This window comes from Tamandua tetradactyla, chromosome 2, assembly GCF_023851605.1.
Source record: "Tamandua tetradactyla isolate mTamTet1 chromosome 2, mTamTet1.pri, whole genome shotgun sequence".
In the NCBI taxonomy this organism is placed as follows: Eukaryota; Metazoa; Chordata; class Mammalia; order Pilosa; family Myrmecophagidae; genus Tamandua; species Tamandua tetradactyla.
In genome coordinates this window covers 146,337,992-146,354,650 of record NC_135328.1, presented here as the reverse complement: position 1 = coordinate 146,354,650, position 16,659 = coordinate 146,337,992, and the positions used below count along the sequence as shown (strand labels likewise).

The window sequence follows — 16,659 nt, the reverse complement described above, 5'->3', positions numbered from 1 at the left end:
CTTCTACTTCTATCTAGTAAGTTGAAGAGGTGAGGCGCCATACATGGTCAGTACAACTCTAAAACTCAGAATGTTAATTACACTACTATTATAGTCGATAGCTTAATTTCCTTTGTTTTCTACTGGGCTCTGAGCTTCTTAGAGGATAGACTAAGTTTTTTTTACCTCTGTGTTTCTAGTGCTTAGCACTATACCTGATGCTGGTTGGACTCCAATGAACGTTGAATGTTGTTCATGAATGCCAGGGTCTCTTCAGCAGAGTTCTGGGCCTTCTAGATCATTCCTTCTCCTTTCTGCTGATGTTAATCCCTCAGGTTCCAGTGCCCAATGTTGTCCTATCCACAGATCTCAATTTCAAACTTACATACTTTGTCTTACATATGAACTCTCCAGGCTAAAACTCTGGCTTAAGTGTTTTTACTTTCTGTAAACTCTTACAATGTATAAAACTTGTATTATATTTTTTAACCTATAACTGTATCTGTACCATTCTCTTGTTTTTGTTTCATAACAACACACTTACATTTTGATCCATAAAATAATTGCAATAAGTTTATATACATCTCCAGAAGCTTCTATTTTGAATTTTCGAAAGTATTCAATATGGCTCTGGTGTATAGAACACTTGATAATTAATTTATGTTTAATTTATTCTGTCCAAATTATAGACAAAATTTGTTAATTTTGCACAAGGCATACTATAGGAAGCAAGCGATAACAAGTAAATGTTTAAATAGTAAACATGCTATCATCTTATCCTTTCCCCATCACTGTACATAGCTGTAATTTTCTCATTGCTGTTAAGTCCAATGTTAGCTTTATTTCTCTAATAATGGATTTTTATTTATATTTCATCTGGCTATCATCTATATACTTGAGGAATACTTTTGAAAAAAAGCAGCATAATATGGAGATTAAGAGCATAGTTTTGATATAATTTACTAGTTGGGTTATAGATGATTCAGTTTTTCAATCTTGATTTCCTTATCTGTAAAATAGGAATATTTTAGAAAATAGCTAATAGTGCTGGCCTCAAAAGGTGGATATGAAGATTAAATGAGATAATATGGATAGCACTTGGGGGAGAGACTGTAAATACTTAGTACTTGCATTGCAAATCAATAGATTGGGATTTCAGACCCCAGTTCCATCTCCATCATATGAGTTGTGGTAGTTTGAAGCTGTAAGTACCCCAGAGAAACATTTCTTAATCTAATACATTCTTGTAGGTGTGAACTCATTGTAAGTAGGACCTTTAAAGAGGATACTTCAGTTAAGGTATGTCTGACTTCAATCAAGATGGGTCCCAATACTTTTATTATAGTGCTTTATAAGAGACTGAAATTCAGACAGAGTGAAAAAGGAAGACACGGAGGTAAGAAGCTGAAATAAAACACCTGAAAGAGAAGGGAGAGACCAGCAGAAGGGGCTATGTGTCTTGCCATGTGGCAGAGGATCCAAGGATCACCAGCAGTCAGTCTTGGAGAGATGGGAAGGCACAAGCCCAGAAACACAGAACTAGTTTAGGCTGTGATACAGGTAGGATTGTGCATGTGAGCCTTTGGATATGTCTTCTCACTCTTTTATGTCAGCCAGGCCCCAACAAATTCATGCTGTCATTTGTGTTTGACCAGCACATCTCTCCAGGATGCAATCTTCTATCTCATGCTTTCTGGACAGGCTGTGCTGAATTATACCTTTCTATGTCCTAAACACATATGCAGGGTTCCCCTACCCTCACTGTGTAAATCAAAATACAGAAAATACTAAACAATAAAACAAGTATAAGAAAGTTTAGCAAGGTTTTGAGATTTTTTTTTTAATGATGACTACATTGATGCTCCTTTGGGGAATATTAAATGTTAAATTCTTTTAATATCTCCTCTCTGTCTTGATTTTTTAAAATATACCAACTTTGTCTCTGCCCAAGAAAGCACATGCCCAGTTTCCCAATGGGGAAAGCCAACTCTGCTAGTGGAAAAGCCTTTGCACTGCCTCCAGTACCAGGAAGTGCTAGGAAGTTTTGCTTGGAGCCCACACTCTTTGGAGTCTCTCTCTTCCTGCCAAGGCTGAGAGATTCTGTAGGTCTGGAAAGGAGGCTCTGGTAGCTCAGAGCCGTTAGGCACTATGGTTTGTCCAATTTTTTTCTTAGACCGTCCATGCAGCCTATCACTGTGGAAAGATAGAACTGAAGAAGAAAGAAGTAATATAAGAACTAATGTTTCCCCTGGATCTAGGCAGAGATCAGGTCTCTTGACATTTTTCAGGATGGGTAGGGAAGGTATCTATTCTCAATGACTGCTGGTCATTCTGGTCTATCCTGTTTTTGCAATAGATGTCTCCAGTTTTGCTGATACGTAAAGCAAAAAAGTCTTCTTAGGTTGAAAGCGAAAGACAAAATTAGATGACCTGCAGCTCGATGACAAAGATTCATTAGAAAATTACATTATTGAAAACAGCATTTATAGACCAATGGGTGGAAAGGATGTGCAGCACTGAAGCTAATTCATGCACTGCTGGAAGAGAAATAAATTGATAAAATCACTTCAGAAAATAATTTCGTATTGTCTACCAAGCCCAAGTATATGCCTGTGGTAGATTGAACTATTTACCCCAGAAAGAATGTGTTCTGAATCTTAATCTGCATCCCAGTGGGTGTGAACCCATTGTAAAGAGGACCCTTAAAGATGTTGTATTTAGTTAAGGTGTGGCCCACCTGAGTGAGGTGTATCTTAAAATGGATTACTGGGGGCCTTCTAGAGAGGACTCAGAAATCACAAAAGCTAGAAAGGAGAAGACACTGCCATGTGATGAGAGGCAAAGTGAAAAGCCCAGAAAAGCCCAAGGATTGCTGGCAACCAGCCCCAGAAAGCTCAACTCCCAGAGAAAGCAAGACTTGACGATATCTTGATTTTGGACTACACATAGTTTCAAAAGCTGCGAGCCAATAAATGCCTGTTGTTTAAGCCAAAACCAGTTTAGGATATTTGTGATATCAATTCAGGCAACTCTATGACCCAGCAATTCCATCCTAGGTCATTCCCAAGAGAAAGGCACATTTATATCCACCGAAAATCCATGAATATAGTAGCCTTGTTTATGATAGCCTAAGCCAGGAAACAACGAAATGTCTATCAAGAACAGAGTAGATGCATAAAGTGTGGTGCATGCACACAAAATATAAAGAACCTTGGAGGTCATGGAAAGGGAATGGACTTTGATTGATAATTGAACACCATTCAAAGATTTTGAACAGAAGAAAAAGGTCAAAACTATGCTTCAAGAATTTGCATTTGGTCATGACATTCAAGACATTTTCACATGGTGGGATTTGGACATAGGTTTTCCTTTTCAAGAGATTCATGTTATTAACTCCTTGTAATATGCAATCCGGAATTATCCAATGTTATTTTGAAATAGTGTTTCTTACCAAGGGTTTTCATGTCAGCCTTCTTCCGTATTCAAAAATCATACCTAACTATTTAAACTCTGCACCAGATTTCACTCTATTGAATTTCTTGTTTCCTGGAAAGAATTTTACTGCTGAAGATATCAATAGCTCATTCATGTTTGAAAAGCAGACTAGAAGTGAATTTAGCTTTATTTGTTTCAACTATGATGTTACAATAGTAGAGAACTCCCTTCCACTCCCTCAGGTTGCTGTGATTGGCCCTTTTAGCTTAAGGAATCATGGCTGTCAAGTTTTAGGTACATTTTGAATATGTGTACCTATTGAACCTATTCTGTATGTACCTTTTCTACATATGAATAGAAATAATTCTTGAAGAGAAAAGCACACTTTATTAATTTGCTTTGAAATCCTTATTCAGTATCCAAATCATCTGATAATTTAGTCAAACAAGATTAAAAACTTTAAACACTTACCTGGAGAATATTCTTTATTAATAGGTCATTTATCATGTGGGAATGAGACGAACAAAGAGGAAATCTAGATCTGTATCCGTACTAACTTTTCTTTATTAGTCATATATATTAGTCATCACACACCACATGCAAAAAAAAAAAAACCATAATACAGCTGAAAATGTTTATGTATCCTGGCACATCAAAAGTAATACAATGCAAAAGTTTATGTTTTTATACACAGCTCTCTCAAACAGTCAAATAGGAATAATGTAAAACTGATGTAGTGATACCCTCACTCTCTGATATTCTAGGGAACGTTTTGACTGCCACAAGAGATCATGGTGATTTGGCAGGTAATGCATTTCAAAGCTACAGCTGATCATCCTGTCTTTCCTGGATATGTATATAAAGTGAGAAATGATGCTTGGTCTTTAGGAAAATGCAGACATTTATTTTTCAGCAGTGCAAGAGATATGATGTTGGTACTAACACACTATTTAGAACAGAAAAAAAAACTCCCCACATTAAAAAACAAAACTACTAGTACATCAAAATAAAATAAAAAATATTTTTAACCATTCCTCTTTGTGTGTTACCACAACAAACAATATATTCATGGGTCTCTATGTTCCCCACAAGGGCACATAAGTGAAATACAGATTCCCAAGCAAATATTTTTTTTTTTACTTGCTATGTACAGACAGATATGGAGGAGATCATCAAAGATTTATATAACGCATGTTGTGCTCATTGTTAAATCTATGCATTTCATATTGTAAAAAGGGATTTTATAAAGCTTAACAGTAGCTAATTTTTCCTGCTTAATTTCGCTATTTACATATATCTTAGCTTCTGAAATATCCAGCAAAAGCATTTGTGTCATTTTGTATTCATGGCTATGCATTTGGTGTGAGTTAAGAATTACAAAGAAAAGAATTATGGGCCCCATCAGGTTGAAAATAAACAATCCGAGACTTTCCCAGGGCGGTTATCTGTTTCTCGGCCTTCCCCCCCTGACTCCTTGCGCCTAAATCACTTGTTGTAAAACTGTGGCTATCTGCAATAGCCACTCCCATGACTCATGCTCAAGAAATGCTCGCTGTGAAACTGTTAAAAGTGCTTGTTGTAAAACTGTTCTTATCTGCTTTTTTGTAAAACAGCACCTGTGACCCATGCTCAACCCCCACCCCCCTCATCTTACCCTTTAAAAAGCTTTTGCAGACTTAAGTTCGGGGCTCTCTGTTCCTGCGTGTTCAGCGAGCCCCACACATGTGTGGAAAATAAACCCCTTGCGTGTTGCATGAGAGAACGTCTCTTGGAGTCCTCCTTTGCGTGGCAAAATTCTCAAATTCTTACATTTGGAGGTCCCACCGAGATCGGCTCTTCGTAAGGGGAGGCTCCAACAGCTCTTTCTCTCGGGGTAAGTGAGGCCTTTTTGTCTGAGGTGCGATCGCTTAGTCTGTCAGACTGGCAGTGACTGTCGGGGAGTCGCGTGAGCACTCCCCGACCGCAACCGACAGACGTGTCCGGGGTTGCAGGTCACTCTCCCGAGGGACGCCTCGGGATTGGGGGACCTCCGGGGACGCCTGGAGGATTCCTACAGGGCCGACTCTGATTCTGTTTTCCTTCTGACAGGGGGAAACTCGATCATAGTCATCAGGCCAGTCTGAGCTGTGTCTCTGAAACTGTGTAAACGTGGTGTGCCGGCTCTGTGTGTGTCTGTCTGTATTTGTGTGTTGGGAATTGTTTTTGTTTTACCGAAGATGGGTCAGGGAATGTCGACTCCACTTTCTCTGACCTTAAGACACTGGTCGGAGGTCAGGGAAAGAGGTCAGAATCTATCTTTTATTGTAAAGAAAGGCAAATAGCAGACGTTCTGCTCGGCCGGGTGGCCCTCTTTTAACGTGGAATGGCCTCGGGAAGGAGCTTTTCATCTACCCTTGATTCGGGCCGTCAAGTCAGTCATCTTCTGCCCTGACCCGTATGGCCACCCGGACCAGCAGCCCTACATCATGGTTTGGCAGGACCTGTGTGAAAATCCACCTCCATGGGTAAAGCCGTTTCTTACTCCTCTTGGTCAACATGACTCTCCCTCTGTACTTCCAATCAAGGAGCCGGGTCCTTCTCAAGCTCAGAAACTCTATCCTTCCTTACCTCCTGCAGTCCTACCGGAATCCCAATCGGATCTACTCCTCTTCGACGCAGGTCCTTCTTCCCCTCCTCCCTACCCTTCAGCTCCGGTACAGGACCCCCCTTCTCTCAGCTCACCTTCTCCCTCCTCTAGTTCTCTCTCCCCTCTCTCTTCCATTTCCTCTTCGCAGGTTCACCAACAGACTATCCCAGATGAACCAGGACTGGCACATAGTACACGAAGCAGACGAGCACTAAGCCCATCTGATGTGGCGGTCACTCTCCCCCTCAGACCGCACGGGCCTCCAGTGGATGATGGACATGGGGGAGAAATGCCTGCTCTACAATACTGGCCCTTTTCCTCCTCTGACTTATATAACTGGAAAAATAATAACCCTCCTTTTTCCGAGGCTCCCACTAGGCTGACTGGATTGGTGGAGTCCCTTATGTTCTCTCACCAGCCCACTTGCGATGATTGTCAACAACTCCTGGGGACTCTCTTCACCACGGAGGAGCGAGATCGGATCCTACTGGAAGCCAGGAAGCAAGTTCCTGGACAAGACGGGAGACCCACCCAACTCCAGCATATCATCGATGATCGGTTCCCGCTGCGCCGCCCTAACTGGGACCCAAACACCTCTGAAGGTAGGGAGCATCTGTCCATCTATCGCCAGACTCTAGTAGCGGGTCTCCGAGCAGCCGCACGCCGGCCCACCAATTTGGCCAAGGTAAGAGAGGTTATTCAGGGAGCGGACGAATCGCCCTCAGTCTTTTTAGAAAAACTAATGGAAGCATACCGCAGGTATACTCCCTTTGACCCTCAATCAGAGGATCAAAGAGCCTCAGTGGCCATGGCCTTTATCGGCCAATCAGCTCCAGACATTAGACGCAAGCTGCAGCGCTTAGACGGGTTGCAGGACCTAGCCTTGCGAGATTTAGTCAAAGAAGCTGAAAAAGTGTTTTATAAGAGAGAAACAGAAGAAGAAAAAGAACAAAGGAACGAGAGAGAGAGAGAGGAAAAAGAGTTGGTGAGAGAGAAAAGGAGAACGAAAGAATTAACAAAGATCCTGGCCACAGTAGTTGAAAGAAACACTGAAGGTAGAGGACGAGCTGGAGAAAATCCCTCGGGTCGGCGTTATCGTACCCCTCTTAGTCCAGACCAGTGTGCCTACTGCAAAGAAACTGGGCACTGGGCCAAAAACTGTCCGAAAAGACGGAGGGGTACTAGGCCCCCAAATTGGCAACAACCGGCCACGTTGGCTCTAGAAAGTGAAGACTAGGGGAGTCAGGGCTCGGCACCCCTCCCCGAGCTCAGGGTAAAATTTAATGTGGAGGGGGTACCAATTAATTTTGAAGTCGACACAGGAGCAGTAGTGTCGGCCCTCCAAAAACCTATAGGCCCGCTCTCTACAAAAAGGTCCTTGGTGCGGGGAGCAAATGGCAGTCGCTACCGTGCCTGGACTACTAAAAGAACCATGGACCTGGGGAAGGGGAGGGTTCAACACTCCTTCCTAGTCATTCCTGAGTGCCCTGCCCCGCTTATGGGAAGAGATTTGTTAACTAAACTAAGGGCGAGAATCACCTTCAATCCTAAGGGGCCAAAGGTGGAATTTTTAAACCCGCTAGTAAGCCAACCTGTAATAACTGCCCTCACCTTGCCAGTCGAAGAAGAATATCAGCTGTATGTAAAATCAGAACAGCTCCACAGTTCTATTCCTCAGGCCTGGCTTGAAGAATTCCCTAATTCCTGGGCAGAAGTTGCTGGGTTAGGGTTGGCAGTCAATCAGCCCCCAGTAGTGGTGACCCTAAAGCCCACCGCTTCTCCAATTCGGGTAAAACAATACTACTTAAGCAAGGAAGCCCGGGAAGGAATCAAGCCCCATATAGAGAAATTCCTTGGCTTGGGAGTACTTAAGCCCTGTCAATCAGCCTGGAACACTCCCTTATTGCCGGTCAAAAAGCCAGGGACTAGAGACTATAGACCGGTGCAAGACTTACGGGAAGTAAATAGCAGAGTGCAGGATATACATCCTACGGTGCCAAATCCCTATAACCTGCTCAGCACTCTCCATCCTGAAAAGACTTGGTATACTGTGCTTGATCTAAAAGATGCTTTCTTCTGCCTGCCCTTGCATAAGGACAGTCAACCCTTGTTTGCATTCGAGTGGGTCGATCCAGAGACGGGGTCCTCGAACCAACTGACTTGGACACGCTTGCCCCAGGGGTTCAAAAACTCCCCCACCATTTTTGACGAAGCTCTTCATAAAGACTTAAGCTCCTTCAGAATTCAGCATCCCAGAGTCACCTTGCTACAATATGTGGATGACTTACTGTTGGCAGCAGACACCAAGGAGGACTGTGAGTATGGAACCCGAAAACTGTTAAGTGAGCTAGCCGCACTGGGGTATCGAGCCTCGGCCAAAAAGGCCCAAATCTGTAAAAGGGAAGTAATCTTCCTGGGATATACTCTTAAGAATGGAAAGCGATGGCTCACCGAGGCTAGAAAGAAAACTGTAACACAGATACCCCCGCCCACAACCCGAAAGCAGCTGCGAGAGTTCTTAGGGACAGCGGGATTCTGCCGGTTGTGGGTCCCAGGGTTTGCAGCCCTTGCTGCCCCATTATACCCCTTGCTCAAAGGGAGCACTGATTTCCAGTGGGGAATAGAACAGCAGGAAGCCTTCGACAGCATTAAGAAAGCGCTCCTGTCAGCTCCAGCTTTAACCCTCCCAGACGTGACTAAACCTTTCACGCTTTACATAGAAGAAAGGAGAGGCGTGGCTAGAGGGGTCCTAACACAGGCTTTAGGCCCCTGGAGGAGACCGGTGGCCTATCTGTCCAAGCGATTAAATTCAGTTGCCAGTGGATGGCCACGCTGTCTCAAGGCCATGGCGGCAGCTGCCTTCCTGGCAAAAGACGCAGACAAACTCACTTTAGGACAGAAGCTGACCATAATAGCCCCTCACGCCCTGGAAAGCATAATCCACCAGCCTCCAGATAGATGGATGTCAAATGCCAGAATTACCCACTATCAGAGCATCCTCCTAGACAAGGACAGGGTGACTTGCGGGACCCCGTCAGCTTTAAACCCCGCTACCCTGCTCCCGGACGAGACCGCGGGACCTGTGCAGCACACTTGCCAAGAGATATTAGCTGAAGAGACCGGAATCCGCAGAGACTTAAAAGACCAATCATTGCCTAACTCGGAGGTAACCTGGTTTTCGGATGGAAGCAGCTTTCTCCAACACGGTAAGAGACGAGCGTGAGCGGTGGTAGTCAGTGGGACAAAAGTTATTTGATCATCTAGCCTCCCGGAGGGAACATCTGCCCAAAAGGCTGAACTAATTGCCCTCACAAAAGCTCTAAAATTAGCAAAAGAAAAGCGAGCAACTATCTATACAGATAGCCGTTCTGCCTTTGCTACTGCCCACGTACATGGGGCAATTTACCAACAAAGAGGGCTATTAACCTCAGCTGGTAAAAAAAAAATCAAACACAAAGAGGCTCTGACCCAATAACCCTGGGTAATAAGCAAGCAGATGAAGAAGCAAAAGCGGCAGCAGTAAGGGACCCTGTAGACTTGGTCCTAGTAACCAAAGAAAACCCAGCAACCCCCTGAAACACTATCTGAAGTTGCACCCCTAGGAGAATCGGAAGCCCTAGCTTACATACAGCAGGTCCACCAGCTCACTCACCTGGGGACAGGGAAACTACAGCAGCTCCTGCAAGACCAGAGGGAATTGTACCCTCTGACAGCCTCAAAAAGGAAAAGCTGGCAGATCGCGTAGCTAGAAAATGTCAGGCGTGTCAAATTGTGAACGCCTACCCCACCAAAGCTCCTAACGGAAAAAGACTAAGGGGAACTCAACCTAGGCAGTTCTGGGAAGTCGACTTTACTGAAATTAAACCTGCAAAATATGGACTTAAATACTTACTAGTTTTTGTAGACACCTTTTCAGGATGGGTTGAAGCCTACCCAACTAAGAGAGAAACGGCCCAGGTCGTAGTCAAGAAGATTATGGAAGAAATTTTTCCCCGGTTCGGTCTACCAAAGGTAATAGGGTCAGATAACGGACCCGCATTTGTAGCCCAGGTAAGTCAGGGTGTGGCCAGGATATTGGGGATTGATTGGAAATTGCATTGCGCATACAGACCCCAAAGTTCAGGACAGGTAAAAAAATGAACAGGACAATTAAAGAGACCCTAACCAAATTAGCTTTAGAGACTGGCTTGAAAGATTGGACCATGCTCCTGCCTTATGCCCTGTTCAGAGCCAGAAATACCCCCTCTGCTCTCTTGTGTAATCTAACCCCTTATGAAATCTTATATGGGGCACCACCTCCAGTCAAGGACATGTCCTCCATTCTAGAGATTAATAGTTCCCTTCATACCCCCTTGCTTAACAGGCTGCGAGCCTTGGAAAAAGCCCAGCGGTTCCTGTGGCAGCAGCTCTCCACCTCCTACCAGCCAGGAGACAACAGAACTCCGCATCAATATCAGGTGGGAGACTTTATCTACGTCCGCCGCCACCAGGTACAGACTCTTAAACCTCGCTGGAAAAGACCGTATCAGGTACTCTTGACCACCCCCACCGCAGTCAAGGTCGATGGCATCGCATCCTGGATCCATGCGTCTCATCTCAAACCTGCGCCTTCGCCCTCTGAGTCCCAGTGGAAACTGGAAAAGACTGACAATCCTCTCAAACTGCGGGTTCGTAGGCTTACTACTCCTTCTCCTCCTTCCCCTAGGGGAACCCAATTCCAACCCGCATAAGCCTTGGAAATGGACAATATCCAGATGGGAAAATGGAAAGACTATAAAAACTTGGGAGGGAGCAGGGGGGCCTTCGTTCCTGGTACCCCCTTGTAATCTTACCACTCTGGGGGTAACTGTCGCTGCCGGTATAAGCAAAGGGACTGCTGCCATTGTACATAGCAATCAACAAACCAGTCAATTACAGGCCGCGATAGATCAAGACTTAAAAGAAATAGAAAAATCTGTCTCAGCCCTTCAGAACTCTCTAACCTCCCTTTCAGAAGTAGTTCTGCAGAATAAGCGGGGACTTGACTTACTTTTCCTCAAAGAGGGGGGACTATGTGCAGCTTTAAAAGAACAGTGCTGTTTCTATGCGGATCACTCTGGTGTTGTTAAAGAGTCCATGACAAAACTCAGAGAGCGCCTTCGTGAAAGACAAAAAGAACGAGAGGCGCAACAGGGGTGGTTTGAATCTTGGTTTACTAAGTCCCCCTGGTTGACAACGCTATTATCTGCTCTCGCTGGGCCCTTAACTGTGTTACTTTTAATAATGACTATAGGACCATGTATTCTAAATAAAATTATACAGTTTTTACAGGGGCAGATTGGAAATGTCAAACTAATGCTCATCAGACAACAGTACTCAGTGTTAAATAATCCAGAAAATCTCTAAGATTAGAGATTTATACGAAAAGGAGTGGGGAATGTAAAAAGGGATTTTATAAAGCTTAACAGTAGCTAATTTTTCCTGCTTAATTTCGCTATTTACATATATCTTAGCTTCTGAAATATCCAGCAAAAGCATTTGTGTCATTTTGTATTCATGGCTATGCATTTGGTGTGAGTTAAGAATTACAAAGAAAAGAATTATGGGCCCCATCAGGTTGAAAATAAACAATCCGAGACTTTCCCAGGGCGGTTATCTGTTTCTCGGCCTTCCCCCCCTGACTCCTTGCGCCTAAATCACTTGTTGTAAAACTGTGGCTATCTGCAATAGCCACTCCCATGACTCATGCTCAAGAAATGCTCGCTGTGAAACTGTTAAAAGTGCTTGTTGTAAAACTGTTCTTATCTGCTTTTTTGTAAAACAGCACCTGTGACCCATGCTCAACCCCCACCCCCCTCATCTTACCCTTTAAAAAGCTTTTGCAGACTTAAGTTCGGGGCTCTCTGTTCCTGCGTGTTCAGCGAGCCCCACACATGTGTGGAAAATAAACCCCTTGCGTGTTGCATGAGAGAACGTCTCTTGGAGTCCTCCTTTGCGTGGCAAAATTCTCAAATTCTTACAATATTATGCATTAAAAGATGTGGCTATGTTTTCATACTTGGATACAAAATCTTTAAAATATGAACTTTTAAGATTTAAAAAAAATGCTTCTTGGATTTTGCATGCATTTTAGATATTTAGATTTCTGTAAATTATAATGTTACCCTAATATGGAAAACTATATTTTTCATTTCACCACCAATACATTAAAAAAACTCATCAGTTCTCTACTTTTCTCAGATCCTGGAATCTGAGCTTCTAGAATGAGATCAGTGAGTAGAAGGGTTGATTGCTTATGTTAGGTTTGATGTAAAAGTATAGAAAAAGGAAAGAAAAATTCTTCCTCATCAGTATTGTTGGGGAGAAAAGTCGTTGGTGGGCAAGAATCTATTTAAAAATATTTGAAATAAATCAATGACAGAGAATCCTGTTTAATTAAGTATATTAGTTAATATAATATTTTGGTTTTTCCCAGTGAAATATCGTGAGTATTTTTAAAAGCTGTGTTATTAGTTACATGAATTTCAAATGTAATTAAAAGCGTGCAACACATTTCTCTTTCTTTATAGAAATTAGCCTTGTTAAGCCAAAATGTGTCATTAATATTACAAAAAATGTAATGACAAGTGACAGAACACCTAATGTTAAGATTGACACTTTCTCTTTCTCTTATCTATTTGCTACATTTGGTAGAGTAGTTTTTTCAATTCCTTTTTTCCAAAGCTCCACTTGCAAAATGGTTCCTTTTCTTTTCATTTAATATAACACAAAGACAACAATGTGCTTACTTGTAGATTTAAGATTCTAGAATAATTATTTAAGTAGGTGAAAAGTTCAGAAAGCCAAGCAAAATATGACTGAGTGGAAACTGGCGTTTAATGTAATTTATATACTGATTTATATAGAGCTATGTTCAACATTTTTTATGGTGAGAGTATTAAATTATAAATTACAGAATTGGATTTTATGGATTCAGTACTTATAACCATCCCAACATTTCACTGAAATGATGGTTTGGGTAGAGACAATAGAATAATTTGAACTTCAAGTTAAGATTTGAATTATGACTGTTTAGATGAAAGTATTGTTTTGATTTTCATTTTAAATTTATTTACAGAGGGCAAATGTAAATAATGAATTTACAAATTATTTATTTGGGTTGGGACTTTTAAATAAGGAGGCAAGCCCTTGATATATTTTATTTTATTGTCTGCCTTCAATTTTGATAACAATACCATACAATTCCCTCTTTCACTATATTGCAGGCATATATGATTTTTGTGTTGGGGAAAGGTGGTTACTTTTAAATATAGTGTATGAAACAAAGCACCTCACTGACAACAAACTCCAACCAGATCAGCCGTTGTAAAAATCACAGTTTAAAAATCCCATTTGTTCCCTGACCCTTTGGAGGATGCAGAGCTATCCCCAACAGTCTTGGAAGTTCTAGATTTTTCAGGCCATGACTAAATAGATAGGTTTCAAAAGTATGTGTAGAGCTATTTTCAAATGACTGCAGCTGTTCTTAAGGGAAATAAAATACAAATCTAAAAACATTAATGAAGCTTACTATTTCCATGATGGGTATTCTTTTTTTTTTTTAATTATTTTATTTTATTTTTTTAAATACCAAAAAACACCTAACAAATGCAAGCATTCCTATTTTGATCATTCGGTTCTACACATATAACAAGATGGGTATTCTTAAACAATGGGTACGAAAACAAATTACATCTGTATGCAGAATTCTCCAATATCATTTCATGTCATGAGATTTTTACACTCCAAAATATTAAAAACTATAGATATAGATCAAATGGCTATTCTTTTTCAACATAATAGAGTCAAATTGACTCATGTGTATAGATCCAACCTAACATTAATTTCCTGTTTTTTGTATGTGTACACTATGCAAAGACAGAACTAGAGTCAGAACTTTTTGTTTTGTAATTAGATGTTGGAAATAAGATAATGATTACCTAGCTGTAATCATTTAACAGATGTTCTGGTTTGCAACTGTTGTGTACCCCAGAAAAACCATGTCCTTTAATCCTTTAATCATTCAATATTGCTGGGTGGGAGCTTTTTGATTGTTTTCATGGAGATGTGACCTACCCACTTGTGGGTAGTAACTTTTGATTAGAAGGTTTCCAAGAAGACGTGTCTCTGCCCATTCAAAGTGGGGTTGCTGGTGGAGCACTTTAAAAGGAAACTGTTTTGGGAAAAAGCTTTAGAGCTACCAGAACCCACGAAGCCAGAGACTTTTGGAACAGAAGGAAATGCCCCCTGGGAAGCCTTATGAAATGAGGAGAGAAAGGTAGCAGACGTGGCCATGTGTTTCCCCACCTGAGAGAGAAACCCCGAACTTCATTGGTCCTTTCTTTGGAGTTAAGCTATCTTTCCCTTGATGACTTAATTTGGACATTTTCACAGCCTTAAAAATGTAAACTTACAGTTTAATAAATTCCCCTTTTTAAAAGCGATTCCGTTTCTGGTATATCGCATTCCGACAGCTTACAAACTAAAACACCACATTTCCTCCTTTTCTCCCTTAGCTCTGCATGAAGTATAAGGTAGCCTTTATTTTCAAGGCATCTTTCATTGCTCAGTCCTCAGCTGTCTCCATGTGAGAAACCAACCAGGCTAGAGAAGACTCAAAGTCTTGGTATCTGCAGTCTTCAGGATGGGTAAGAAAACAGTAACATTTTGATCTCTCAGTTTCTTACTGGAAGCTTGAAACTTGTTCTGAGAAAATGATACCTTACAAGAGATCCCGTTCTTAAAAAAAAAAATGCATATCCATGCTTATAGACCAAATTGCATCCAGGTATACGTAACCTCAATGGACTGTCCCAGTTCTAAGATTTCACTGGGATTATTTCATCATGAACATTACTTAAAATAAATGGATTGTTAACCATGATTAGAAATGCTATTATACTGTTTGATTTATAAATTTGTTTATAGGAGATTTGATTCATTCTCAGAGAAGGGAAAAAGCAGCCAAGTAATCAGGATAAACTCCACCCCCATTTTGTTTTCCCAGTATATATATGGAAAATTTACTAAAATAAACAATCAAAAACCATTGAGCAGTTATTCAGGTAGACACAAGTTTTTCTCATTGTTATTATTTCTTGGCAACCTTTGTAGAAACTGCATTCTTGATTCACGGACAGCCAAGTGAGCCACTGGAAACACTTGCCAGATTCCACTATTTGCAATACTGACTTTATAAATCCTGAAAATAACCCGAAGTTATTTGAACCTAATTTATACAGATGCAGCTGCTTGTGTGGAAAGTACCCAGCTGAGTAGGAGGCCTATTGGTTTTCACCCACCCTTTGAGAAATAAGGGCCATGAATTTTCATAAAGCAAATGAGTTTTGAGTTAATACAGCAGTGATCAGTAGCAGTTCCCCACTGAGTCAGCTCTCTGGGTGAGCCTGGGGGCAGACGGGAACAAACTGTATCACAGCCAAAGAGAGTACTGGGAATGGCTTGTTATTTTCCTGTTTCTTGACTATACCCCTGCAGAGACATGAGCAGGTGATGGGAATGAGACTTACCACCTACAGTGTTACGGGGGAATAAGAATCAGCCTACGAGTTTCTGGTAATAATCAGAATATTGGAGATTACATTCTGTCATGACAGTCCAAAGGATACAGAGAAAGGAGCCCCTATTTGATGACATGGGGATGGTAGGTGGCTCCAAACCATGATTTCGAGGCATGAGCACAATCATGTTTCAATTTTCTTGTGGTACTGACCTTCCATGCTGGTCATTAGAAAGGGAAATCCATTTAATTGAGAAAATAGAGGATGGGGTGGTAATCCTCCTTATTCTAGGAAAAATGAGTCTGCCTAATGATAAAATTCCAGGGAGAAGTAAAAAAAAAAAAAAAAAATCAGTAACAACAAAAAACCTCCCAAACCAAAAACCAAACAAATAAATTAAAAACCTCAGAGAACAGACAAATCTTGACTAGGCATTCTGAGATACCTAGCTGACCATTTTATCCAAATTTACTTTATAAGTGGACATTCTTCTCTTTTGGATGCTACCAATCATCAGAATCCTTAACCAATAATGTCCACTGATTTCAAAACATGATGACTTAGAATGTGGCAAGAGAAAAGTTATATGGGCTACTCTGTCTGGAACCTATAGAATGCAATACTGCTCAAGGTTATGCTGTATAACGAAACTCCATGGAAATTGCATTTTCTTATTTGGAGAAAGAAAGAACCCTAATATGTCAAACAAAAAAAGCAATGGGATCCACACAGTCTCCTCTGATTGGAAACTTTTTCTTGGTTCAGTGAATACAGTGTGCCTGAAATGGTTGTCCTAACCCAGAGCTATGGATAACCGTGGAAGCCAGATCTCTCTCTTTAGATACCTCCAGACTAGAAAATGGACCAAAAAAAAGCTTTTGCTTTTGTGTCATGGCAGTGTGGGGTGTTGCGTTACCAACATAACTGGATATGGGATGTTAAAATAATCTCTGTGCCCTAGAAGCCCACCTCCTGAAGAAAAGAGAGTCTGTAAGGCATTTTGAGTTTTGCAAATGTCATGTAGTGTTGGGGCATTCTTGTCCTCCTTGAAATGGCGAAAAATCATTGCCATCTCCTTTC

The 16,659-nt window shown here is 41.5% G+C and overlaps 2 protein-coding genes across 2 annotated transcripts in view; one reads left to right on the top strand and one right to left on the bottom strand.

The window, feature by feature from the left end:
• OPRM1 (opioid receptor mu 1) overlaps positions 1-16,659 on the bottom strand; it is a 212,527-nt gene that overhangs the window by 101,713 nt on the left and 94,155 nt on the right. The gene's annotated exons all lie outside the window — the stretch shown is intronic.
• LOC143674040 (uncharacterized) lies at positions 4,644-11,992 on the top strand. Its single transcript, XM_077149315.1, is given in 2 exon segments — positions 4,644-9,246; positions 10,404-11,992. Coding segments are annotated over 2 exon segments (3,792 nt in total). The 5' UTR covers positions 4,644-5,630; the 3' UTR covers positions 10,580-11,992.